The following is a 12,779-nucleotide window of genomic DNA, read 5'->3' on the forward strand; positions in this document are numbered from 1 at the left end:
GCACCGCGATCGGCTGAACCTGCAGACGGGACAGGTAAACAAACCGGCCCAGCCCACCAGGGTGCTTACCCTGGAGAGCCGCGTGCCAAAGGTTGCCAATCCCTGGTCTATCATAATGCATCTGCAAGACTGGATTGCTAAAGAATTACTTTTAAAATGTTACTCCTGAAGGAATTCTGCGCCAAAAAAGTAAAAATTGTGCACACAATATTTTAAAATTATTCAAAATTCTGCATATTTTATTTGTCAATAAATAAATGTGGGGGTTCCAGCATGGCCACTGGCTGCATGGTAGAGAGAGATCACCTTGCAGCCCCTCCTCCCCTCCCCGGGACATGGACTTGGCGGTGAGGCTGCACCCAACCCTGACACAGCACAAGGGCTGGGCCTGCCCCAAAACACCCTAGGGCCTTGCCCCTCCATGCCAGGTGCACCAAGATAGCAAGCAATAGGAACAAAGCTGTCCTCCTATCTAGGTATGAGGCAAGCAGGTTCAGCCTGGCAGGATCGAAGTGTGAACAGGCTTAGTGTGGAGGGATACAGGAGGGGCTGAGAGAGTTCTGTGTGGTGCAATCTGGGTGTGGGCAGCTCTGCAGAGGGGCTCGTTGCGGGGTTTTGGATGTAGAGGGAATGGGACTCTGCAGAGGAATCCAGGTCAAATGGTTGGGGCTCAACAAGGGGAGGTCTGGGTGTGGAGAAATGGGGCTTGGCAGGGGGGTCTTGGTGTGGGGGGATTGGTGGGGTGAAAGTCTGAGTACATCTGGTTGGGGATCCAAGTGCGGGGAGCCTGACAGAGTGGTCCAGTGCAGCGGGGGAGGGCTCATCAGAGTGGGAGTTCAAGTGTGGGGGTCTCAGCCAGGGTGTGGTCTGGATGGAGGGGTGGGGGTCTGGATCCAGGGAACAGGGTCTCAGGAGGGAGTCTGGGTTCAGGGGGCCTCGGTATGGGGAGTCTGGATACATAGGGGTTGGGCAGATGGGGGAGCAGCTCTTCCCCCGCAGCTGAGGAGTGATGGGGGTAGGGGTGGGGAGGGTGCAGAACTTCCTGCAGCTGGGTGGGTTTCTGGGAACAGGTCTGGCCTGCTCCTTGTAGGGGAAGAGGAAGTCATGTCCTCCCCTGCCTTCAGCCCATCTGGGACTAGTAGCTGAGCCTGGCAAAGAGTAAGAGCCATCGGCTGGGGCATCCTCAGGCCCACCCCCCACCCTGCAGTGATTTACCTCTTCACTGGCTGCTCCGGATGCCAGAAAAGACACACCCAGGCTGCTGGGGAGGGGTACATGATCACTCTTGAAGCTTCCCTTTACTTCCCAGTCGGAAGTCATTTTTCTGAGAGGAAGCCAAGAAATCTGCAGGGGACATGAATTCTGCATGTGTGTAGTGACACAGAATTCCCCCAAGAGTAATTTTAGTATCAGAAGACTCAACATCTAATATTAATGGAAACCCTGTCCAAGGGGCTGTCATGTTCTGGAGCGCAAACCAGGGCAATGAGGGGTTATGTCACTGCTTGCCCTGTAACTGTGAGTGACTCAAAATGCTCTGCTGCTGGAGCTCCCTCATCTGGAGGCTTCCAACCAGCATATAAGCATGCACTGAATTTGTGTATGTTAAGCAGCCCTGGTTCAGCACTCTGATTCCAGCAGCCTCCTTGTTATACTACTGCCATACTCTTTGTTGTGAAATAACTCCTTGAGACGAACTAGAAGAATTCTGCTGCTAACTCCTTCACATGTTAGTGTGGTATCAGGTTCTGTGGTGGGACAGAAGTTCAGTCCCTAGGAGAGTACAGATACTTCAGTTCCAGTCAGGAGTAATCTTGACAAGCTGATGATGTTGAGGTGTTGTGTAGCATCCATGTGGTGGGTCCTAGTGTCGTGGTTTCTTCCAGAGGTGGTGTTTTAGTGGTTGTGTAGATATTGTAGTTGGTTCCACCTTTATTTTTGTGTTGGATGCCTATCAGTTTTTTCTGATAGTTGTTTTAGGTTTCCTGCATGATCTTCAGATAGGTTTCCCGATTTTTTTTCTTCCAACAGATATGAGTATGTGATGATTTCCTGCTTGCGGTAGTCCCTTCTGGAGTATGTAAGGTACAGGAGATGGTTCCCTCTAAGGTGCTTCTAAAGAGCTGTTCAGCATATTTGGGGTTGTATGCAGTGGTCAGAGCATTATAAATGGTGAGTTCTTTGGAGATGATGTTTTGTTTCTTACATCTGCTCAGAGCATAGATGTTGCTGTTCAGTCTGGCTTTCTTCTTCATGTTATGAACTTTCCATTTCTAAAAAAAAATTATTCCTCTAAACAACTCTTCTTTTCCAAGAGTGAAGGAGCTCACAACATAAGCTGCACAAAACTGAAACCAAAAACTTTTAAAGTGGTCACTTTCACAATATATCAGAACAGCTGATATAACAATATATATACTGGAGCTGATTAGAGCCTGGATGAGAGCTTTGCACTAGCAAAAGTAAAAATTACTCTTCCTAAAAGTAATGGGGACAAAGCTGATTTTGTTGTTGTCTGACAAGATAAAAAAAATAGAGTACAAATTTAGGTAAAGTTACCTTAGTTAAAGTTACCATAGACTCACCAACATGTCCATACACTTACACCAAAACTGAATAATTTGAGAGAATATTTGAGTTCCAATTACATCAATTATTTTGAAGAAGAATGCAAGGAAGAAAATTTAGCTAATCAGTAACTAAAATAATATTTTTCTTAGATACATATCCATCAATGTTAGGTAGCCTATACAATGCAATACCCCCCAAAATACATGAACATAAAAGTTAATGTTAAGTATGTTACTATGTATCATTAAATTGTTAAAATATATTTTAAAAAATAAGGCTACAGATTTAAAGAGAGCTACTCCTATAAAAATATCAACTCTACCTGAATATCCCATGAGAGGAGTCCTGCTTCTACAACCTGATCTACTAGAAGAGAGGGGTGTTTTTCCTATCCAGGCACTATTTAGTCCTCTTGCAGAAGAAGAGCTTGTAAAATTCATTGTGCTAACATTTTCTGCATACGAACTCTTGTCCCCAAAGTATGAATCTATGAAAAAAAGACAGAGCATCTCTTGAAAAGATAATGCATAGATCACTTTGCTGTTTAAGTCACAAAAACGCCATAAAATAAAATTAACACAATCAGACATGAATTGTTTTGTTTGAAAAGCAATATAAATAAGGAAAAATAGTTAAAAGACTGTTAAGACATCTTAATGGAGAAAGGTTAATATATCCAGTTACAGAACCCAAGGGAGCTTTGCTGAATTGATATTAATATTTATATAATCCAAGTATAAAAAGAGAAAAAGTAAACTTCAGTAAGATGCTATTTTGGAAACCAACTCATATTGATATGATAATTTCTCCTTAATGCCATTACTTTATACTGACAGCAAATTCCCTGCTTAGGATATTATACTAATATTATGTGATAAAAAACCAGATACAATGCATAATTTCATATTTGAGGGCTTTCTAAGCCTACAGAGGGGCTGCTCTATTTGTCAGATTTTCTACCTTCAGTTGCCTGTCAATTTCAATAATAATATCTGAAGTTGCACAAAGTGCTTATGAAAATTCCCAAGTCTGAAAAGGGTCATAAAAAGAATGTATTTGCCTAATACTGAACACACATTTTAAAGGGTAATAAAAATGAAGAGAAAGAACCATATTCAAAAACTCATTCAGTTAAATTATCTTCTTCTGCCTATATGGTTCAACGCAAAGTCATAAAATTTAAAATTTAAGAACTGGTGTGCTTCCTGGAATTTCTATTTTACTGATGAATTTGAAGATGGAGCTGCACTGTGAATTCTATGATGGTGCATTTACCTCAGAATCTGCTCTCATTTTAGTACACTAGAAACACTACAACAGCACAGACGCAGCATAGACACTACAACAAGAAAGGAGTTCTTTGGTTGCTATAGTAAATCCACTGCTCCAAGATAATTCTTTCATCGACCTAGCGAAGTCAACACAAGGGCTTAGTTCAGTTAAACTACATTACAAAGGGCATAAAATTTTTCACAGCTCAAAGTGATGTGTAACTTTGTAACAAAGAGCAGGCCATCTGTGTTTATTGAAGATCTTTAACTGGTTTTAAATCTGTTCTCTTGAGATAAATGCATCAACGTATAGGAAAGTAAAGAACCATCTGAAATTAGATTTACATTTTTTGATCCATCTTGTGTTAAATAAAGCAAGAATATGTTTTCTCATATCCAAAGACCGCATTAAATGTAAAAAACAAAAAAGCGCATTAACATAACAGGGTCTGTAAAAGAAAACATTGTTGTATCCTATATTTTATGAAAATATGGTATATTGGTCTACAATACATTGCACTTAGAAATTGCTAAATGCCTAATGGATTTCTTGAAATTATCTCCAGATGGTTGGCACAAAAATACAGTTTACACCACCACATATATGTAATAGAAATCTTGATCACAAAATACTATGACTGAAATACCATTAAAAGACTTGACATTCACTAGTCCTTACTCTCTGGAATAACCATATTTCCTATAAACAGTTGTTCCTGCAGTATACCAATTCCTGTATAGTGGCAGTTGATTTTTTAAATGGCACCCACAGTATTACTCATACAGGCTAGGGCTGAAGTAACAGTTTAAAAAACATAACACTTACCCACTGCAGTATGTTAGTTATTTTCCTAATAATAAAATGGAGAACAGCTGCTGAGGGGAAGATGGCCAGTTAAGTCCCAGTGGCAAAAGCCCTAAGTACCTCTGTACGATCTTTAACAGTTTCCATTAAATAATCTTTGACCCTAATGGCCTAATCTATTAACATAATCCTGCACATTGAAGCCAGGGGAAGTTTAGACAACACTAGAGCAAACTGTGTCATGGGCTCCTACACCTCCACATAAGCCAACACAACATTCCCATTCCACATACAAGAAAATATGCGAAGTACCTCAAATAGATATTAGGTAAATGTTGACTTTTTAATGATCCTCAATGTATATATATCAGCACTATTGCTTTCAACTTTGGCCACTGGTACTTGGCTGGCCATACACCTCCCCTTTAATGGTATATATCAGGGGTAGGCAACCTATGGCATGTGCGCTGAAGGCGGCACACGAGCTGATTTTCAGTGGCACTCACACTGCCCAGGTCCTGGCCACCAGTCCAGGGGGGCTCTGCATTTTAATTTAATTTTAAACGAAGCTTCTTAAATATTTTTAAAACCTTATTTACTTTACATACAACAATAGTTTAGTTATATAATATAGAATTATAGAAAGAGAACTTCTAAAAACGTTAAAGTGTATTACTGGCATGCGAAACCTTAAATTAGAGTGAATAAATGAAGACTCGGCAGAGCACTTCTGAAAGGTTGCCAACCCCTGCTGTACACCATAACCCTCCTCCTGACCGGTGCTGAAACCAGGGCCCTGCCCCTGCTGAACACCTGCAAGCCGCCACATATTCAACTGTCAGCACTCTAACCCACAATACAGCTTGTGTGGCTCTAAGTCCAAACCTATTTTGTGTGTTCTTGTATGTTCCAGAATATGGAGTACTCCAAGCTTTACTATGTGCCAGAGGTTATACTAAATGAAAGTAATTAATTGTGGTGGGTGGGGGCTCAATACAGATGCTGGGCTCCACCTTGTTCAGCCTCAAGGACCAAAACCTGTACCATTGAAGCCAGGGAGTTTTATCATAGCTTTTATGGCCCTGTCTTGATGGCCAAAAAGAGTATAGTTTTCAACTGCATTAGCGGGAAGTAGCTTAACACAACTGCAAAATTATCAGAGCTGTCAATTAATTGCAGTTAACTCATGATTAACTCAAAAAAATTAATTGTGGTTAATAAAATTAATTGTGATTAATCGCAGTTTTAATCGCACTCAAACAATAGAAAATCAATTGAAATTTATGAGATATTTTGGATGTTTTTTCATATATATTGTATTCTGTGTTGTAACTGAAATCAAAGTGTATATTTTTTATTATAAATATTTGCACTGTAAAAATGATAAAATAGTATTTTTCAGTTCACTTCACACAAGTATTATAGTCCAATCTCTGTCATGATTTACAAATGTAGATTTTCTTACATAATTGCACTCAAAAACAAAACAATGTAAAACATCAGAACCTACAAGTTCACTCAGTCCTACTTTTTTTCAGATAATCACTGAGACATAAGCAAGTTTGTTTACATTTACAGGATAATGCTGCCTGCTTCTTATTTACGTCACAAGATATTGAGAACAGGCATTTGCTTGGCAGTTTTGTAGCTGGCATTAAAAGATATTTATGTGCCAGATATGCTAAACAAAAGTCTTAAAAGAGCAACACTGATGCGGCAACTTCAGAACACGAACCATGAAAAGAGAATAACAACCTTCTGCTGGTGGCATCTGACTCAGATAATGAAAATGAACATGCATCGGTCTGTACTGCTTTGGATTGTTATTGAGCAGAACCCGTCATCAGCATGGACCCATGTCCCCTGGAATGGTGGCTGAAGCATGAAGGGACACATGACTCTTTAGTGCAGTGGTCCCCAACACTGTTGGCTGGTGGGCACCAGCCGAAGGACCACTGCGGCAATGGAGCACTCGCCAAAATGCTGCTGAATTTCGGTGGCATTTCGGCGGCGACGCCTCTCGATGACATCACTTGCCCTCGACAAGTGATGTCATCGAGAGGCATCCCCGCTGAAATTCGGGAGCGACGCCTCTCGATGACATTGCTTGTCGATGGCAAGCAGTGTCATCGAGAGGCATCCCTGCCAAAATTCGGGAGCGATGCCTCTCATTGACGTCACTTGTCAGCAACAAGTGTCATCGAGAGGCGTCCCTGCTGAAATGCCGCTGCAGCATTTCAGCGAGTGCTCTCCCGGGGGCGAGGACGCGGGCACATTAAAATGCCCCCGCGGGCGCCATGGTGCCTGCAGGCCCCATGTTGGGGACCCCTGCTTTAGTGTATCTGGCACATAAACATCTTGCAATGCCCGGCTACAACAGTGCCATGCAAACACCTGTTCTCACTTTCAGGTGACATTGTAACAAGAAGCGGGCAGCATTATTTCCTGCAAATGTAAATAAACTTGCTTGTCTGAGCAATTGGCTGAACAGGAAGTAGGACTGAGTGGACTTGCAGCCTCTAAAATTTTACATTGCTTTATTTTTGAATGCAGTTTTTTTTTTACATAATTCTACATTTGTAGGTTTCATGATAAAGCGATTGCACTACAGTACTTGTACTTGGTGAATTGAAAAATCTTTTTGTTTTTTTACAGTGCAAATATTAGTAATCAAAAATAAAGTGAGCACTGTACACTTTGTATTCTGTGTTGTAATTGAAATCAATGTATTATAAAATGTAGAAAACATCAAAAAATATTTAAACAGTATTCTATTAATGTTCAACAACGCAATTACTCACAATTTTTATTGCGTGATTAATGATTAATTTTTTTAATCCCTTGACAGCCCTAAAAATTGTTAGACTACATGTTTTAAAACATTAAAAGGTCTTTTCAATCATGTTAGATTGATTGAGCTAATACAACTGAAAACCACACCTTTTTGACCCATCAAGGTAGGGCTTGTGGGAACAGGATCTAAGTGCTTATCTACATAAAACTGTACCATTTTCACTATACTGGCATACCTAAAATAGTACCACCATCCCAGGTGTGGATATAGATACACTGTTATAAAATGTGCTTCCCTAAAGGAATGGAACTACGCTCTACTGACATAACAGTATACTTTATACTGGTGTAAATAGTGCCCACAACCTAGAGCAGGGGTCAGCAACCTCTGGCACGCAGTTCGCCAGGGTAAGCACCTTGGTGGACCAGGCCAGTTTGTTTGGCCGATTGCGGCTCCCACTGCCCACGGTGCACTGTCTCAGGCCAATGGGAGCGGCGGGAAGCCGCAGCCAGCACATCCCTCACCCGCGCCGCTCTCCGCAACCCCTGTTGGCCTGGAATGGAGAACTGCAGCCAGTGGGAGCCATGATCCCCCGAATGTGCTGACACAGCAGGTAAACAAACTGGATCGACCCGCCAAGGTGCTTACCCTGGCGAGCTGTGTGCTAGAGATTGCCGACCCCTGACCTAGAGATTGTGCAAGTGTAACTATTTTGATTAAAAAATTACACTTTTAACTAAAATAGTTATACCAACACAGAAAGCATGGACAGACCTAGGGTGACCAGATGTCCTGATTTTATAGGGACAGTCCCAATATTTGGGGCTTTTTCTTATATAGGCTCCTATTATCCCCCCACCCCCGTCCCGATTTTTCACACTCGCTGTCTGGTCACCCTATAGACCAGATGCTTAAAATGATGAGGCTACTTCCTGCAAGGAAAGAGGTTTTATTGGTCAACTGAGGACTTCACCTGATACTGTTAACTCCTTCTTACCCCAACCATATTAGGTAATTTTTTTAAAAATAAACTGTGAAGCAAATTTTAAAAAAGTGGAGGAATTTTTGATGGGTTTAGAGATCAAATTGTTTTTTTCTTATTTATATGTTTATTTTAACACTAGCAATATCACATCGCCCCACTTTCTTCTCATTATGGAGATGTGAGTATTGCTGTCATAGGAAACTTTAATTTGAGCTGCAGTTCCAACTCCATCAAAAGGAGAAGAGCAGCCTCCTCCTTACACAGGCAGCCCATCTAACCGTTCAGGCCGATGGGCAGAGATTTGCTGGGATGGGATATACTGGATGCTGGGCGCTGTGTAACACTGATCCCCTGGGGTGCACATTCCCGTTTCCCCTTCCCAGGAGCAGCAGTTGGCCTGGGTTGGCTGGTGGAACACGGCGGACCCAGCTCCACCCAGGGTTCTAGGCTGCTCAGACCACTCCGTACACAGGGCCCGGCAGCTCGGGGGGTGGGCAGGGGGCGTGTCTGAGTTCGGCCAGCCGCACTGCTCCCCACCTCCTGCTGCCGCAGGGAACAGCCGCGGCCCCGGCGCTGGGCTGACGCCCCTGCCGAGGGAGTTTGCCTCTCGCTGGGGGCCGGCCGGCTCCGCTCCACCGCCCGAGCGGCCGCCAGCGCTGCCCGCCGTGCTCAGCGGGGTTTGCAACAGCCCGAAGTGGTAGCGGGGCAGGTGCTCCGCCCCGGACGAGGACGAACAACGGCCCGAATAGGAAGCCGAAGCCGAGGCTTCCTCTCGCGCTACCGGCCTCCTCTCCTCGCTTCCCCGCTGCATCCCCTCAGCGTAGGCACCAGAGGCCACACACAAAATGGCGGCGCCGCCAACGCTATGAAACCCGCGCATGCGCAAACAGGAAAGGGCGCCCTCTGCCGCAATCCGGTATGCCATGGCCGCCTGGAAGCCGTTTTGTTTTGGGAATTATAAGAGCCCTGCCGTTTGTCATGGGGCTGGCCCTATAACTCCCCGACATGGGAGGGGGCGTACAAAACAGCTGCTGCTGCACAGTGGGTTTGGTTCCCGTCTGCCCGAGCAGACAAGATGTAAAAGTCCCTTGGGGAGGCGCCTGGAGGTTCCCCTTGTCCCACATGCTGTTCCTAGCTCAAGCCCTCTGCTCCGCTGTGCTGCCCATATACCCTACGCTGCCACCCGCCAATCCTCTTCCCCTGCACCAGTATTTTCTCCAGGGGCTTCCCCTCACCCCATCTTCCTGAAGATTTCCTCCAGGGGTGCCTGCCCTTCCTCTTCATTTAGCAAAGATAAGATTGAGGGTGACTGGAGCGCAGTCTATACCTATCTACATGGAGAACAGCTATTTAATAAGGGGCTCTTCAGTCTAGGGTTCAGTGGGGTTATAGTGCAGATACCCAAGAAAGAAACTCCCAGTGATTGGAATAACTGGTGTGGTATCACTCTTTCATCCGTGCCATGCAATGTATTGTGTAAGAGCATAGTCCAGCATATATATATCAGAGGTAGTTGGTAGCATTCTCAGGAAAGAACAGACCGGTTTTTGGAAAGGGCATGGATGCACAGACCAGATCTTCACTCTATGAAAAGTAACAGAACAAAGGTTCAGAGAAGGGCAATTAAAGTGATTAGGGGTTTGGAATGGGTCTCATATGAGGAGAGATTAAAGAAGCTAGGACTTTTCAGGCAGCAGGTTTAAAATAAATAAAAGGAAGTTCTTCACACAGTACACAGTCAACCTGTGGAACTTCTTGCCTGAGGAGGTTGTGAAGGTTAGGATTGTAACAGTGTTCAAAAGAGAACTAGATAAATTCATGGAGGTTAAGTCCATTAATGGCTATTAGCCAGGATGGGTAAGGAATGGTGTTCTTAGACTCTGTTTGTCAGAGGGTGGAGACGGATGGCAGGAGAAAGATCATTTGATCATTACCTGTTAGGTTCACTCCCTCTGGGGCACCTGGCATTGGCCACTGTCAGTAGACAGGATACTGGGATGGATGGACCTTTGGCCATTCTTATCTTCTTATGCTTAGAATGGCAACGGCAGCTCTACATAAAATTCATAGACTTTGAGAAGGCTTTTGATAGCATTCACAGGACCAGCCTGTGGCGCATTCTGTGGGCATATGGAATCCCTCTCTATATAATCAAAATCAAAAGCTTCTATTCCAACTTTATATACAGTGTTGATTACAGGGAGCTCAGTTTTGAAGTCAAAACAGGAATACGTCAGGGGTGCGTCAGGTCTGCAATCCTCTTCAACATTGCCATTGACTGGATAATGCTGCATACAACAGAAGACATGCCAAGAGGCATTAAGTGGACACCCTTCTCATCCCTTGAAGACCTGGCCTTCACAGATGATCTCGCTCTCCTATCACATACCTAACACCATATACAAGAAAAAACAACTTGACAGAACACATTCAGCCAGCAAATTGGACTGAAAATCAACCACAATAAGACAGATATTATGACCTTTAATATTGCCTCACTATCACCAGTATAGATAGAGGATCATGTTTTCACCAATGTAGAAAAAGACGGTTACTCACCTTTGTAACTGTTGTTCTTCGAGATGTGTTGCTCACATCCATTCCAGTTAGGTGTGCGCGCCGCGCGTGCACGTTCGTCGGAAACTTTTTACCCTAGCAACTCCAGTGGGCCGGCAGGTCGCCCCCTGGAGTGGCGCCGCCATGGCACTCAATATATATCCCTGCCGGCCCACCCGCTCCTCAGTTCCTTCTTGCCGGCTACTCCGACAGTGGGGAAGGAGGGCGGGTGTGGAATGGATGTGAGCAACACATCTCGAAGAACAACAGTTACAAAGGTGAGTAACCGTATTTTCTTCTTCGAGTGATTGCTCACATCCATTCCAGTTAGGTGAATCCCAAGCCATACCTAGGCGGTGGGGTCGGAGTGAGAAGTCGCGGCATGGAGCACTGCAGATCCGAAGGCCGCGTCCTCTCTTGACTGCTGGACCAGGGCGTAGTGGGAAGCAAAGGTGTGGACCGATGACCAGGTCGCTGCCCGACAGATTTCCTGGATGGGCACACGGGCGAGGAAAGCCAGCGACGACGCCTGCGCCCTGGTAGAATGCGCAGTCACCCGGCCCGTAGGGACGTGGGCCAAGTCATAGCAGGTCCTGATACAGGACGTTACCCATGAGGATAACCTCTGGGAGGAGATAGGAAGCCCCTTCATGCGGTCCGCTACCGCCACGAAAAGCTGGGGGGATTTGCGGAAGGGTTTGGTCCTCTCCACATAGAACGCGAGAGCCCTACGGACATCAAGCGAGTGGAGCTGCTGCTCCCTGCCTGAAGAGTGAGGTTTCGGGAAAAAAACCGGAAGGAATATCTCTTGGTTGATGTGGAAGGTCGAGACTACCTTGGGGAGAAAGGCAGGGTGTGGCCTCAGCTGCACCTTATCTTTGTGGAAGACTGTATACGGGGGGTCTACCACAAGAGCCCGGAGTTCCGACACCCGCCTAGCTGAGATGATAGCTACTAAAAAGGCAGTCTTCCAAGAGAGATAAAGTAGGGAGCAAGTAGCTAACGGCTCAAAGGGGGGCCCCATGAGCCGAGACAACACCAGGTTAAGATCCCAGGTTGGAGCAGGGAGTCGGACGTTAGGGTATAAACGTTCCAGCCCCTTAAGGAATCTAGATACCGTCGGGTGAGAAAAAACAGAGCGACCATCCCCACCCGGGTAAAAGGTGGAGATAGCTGCCAGGTGGACCCGCAACGACGATATCGCCAGACCCTGTTGTTTGAGGGACCAAACGTAGTCTAAGATATTGGCCACCGAAACTTCCATAGGGCGGAGACCTCTCTCCACGCACCAACAGGAGAAACGCTTCCACTTGGCCGAGTATGTCGCTCTCGTGGAAGGCTTCCTACTGCCCAAAAGCACCTCCCGCACCGGTGTGGAGCAGCGCAGTTCAGAGCCGGTCAGCCACGCAGGAACCACGCCGCTGGGTGCAGCGACTGCAGGTCCGGGTGACAGAGAGTCCCGTGCTCCTGGGTAATTAGGTCCGGGTGAAGGGGCAGGGGAACTGGGTCGGCTATGGCCAGGTCCAGCAGCATGGGGTACCAATGTTGCCTGGGCCACACCGGGGCTACCATGATCACGCGAGCCCTGTCCCTGCGCACCTTCAGAAGGACCCTGTGAACCAGAGGAAACGGGGGAAACGCGTAGTACAAGTGGGTCGTCCACGGAATAAGGAAGGCATCCGCTATCGACCCGGGCTCCCTGCCCTGAAAGGAGCAGAACGCCTGGCACTTCTTGTTCCCCCTGGACGCGAAGAGGTCCACACGGGGATAACCCCACCTCTGGAAGATGGAGAGAGC

At 45.6% G+C, this 12,779-nt stretch overlaps 1 protein-coding gene across 1 annotated transcript in view; it reads right to left on the minus strand.

Annotated features, from left to right (window-relative positions):
* MSH4 (mutS homolog 4) overlaps nucleotides 1–10,591 on the minus strand; it is a 62,113-nt gene extending 51,522 nt beyond the window's left edge. Inside the window, exons 1-2 of the mRNA XM_050960909.1 lie at nucleotides 8,964–10,591; nucleotides 2,894–3,058 (exon numbers count right to left, since the gene is read on the minus strand). Of these exons, the coding sequence (XP_050816866.1) occupies nucleotides 2,894–3,058; nucleotides 8,964–9,351 (553 nt within the window). The 5' untranslated portion in view covers nucleotides 9,352–10,591. The remainder of the gene's footprint in view (nucleotides 1–2,893; nucleotides 3,059–8,963) is intronic.
* Nucleotides 10,592–12,779: the final 2,188 nt, after the last annotated feature.

The sequence above is a fragment of the Gopherus flavomarginatus genome, chromosome 7 (assembly GCF_025201925.1).
Source record: "Gopherus flavomarginatus isolate rGopFla2 chromosome 7, rGopFla2.mat.asm, whole genome shotgun sequence".
NCBI lineage: Eukaryota > Metazoa > Chordata > Testudines > Testudinidae > Gopherus > Gopherus flavomarginatus.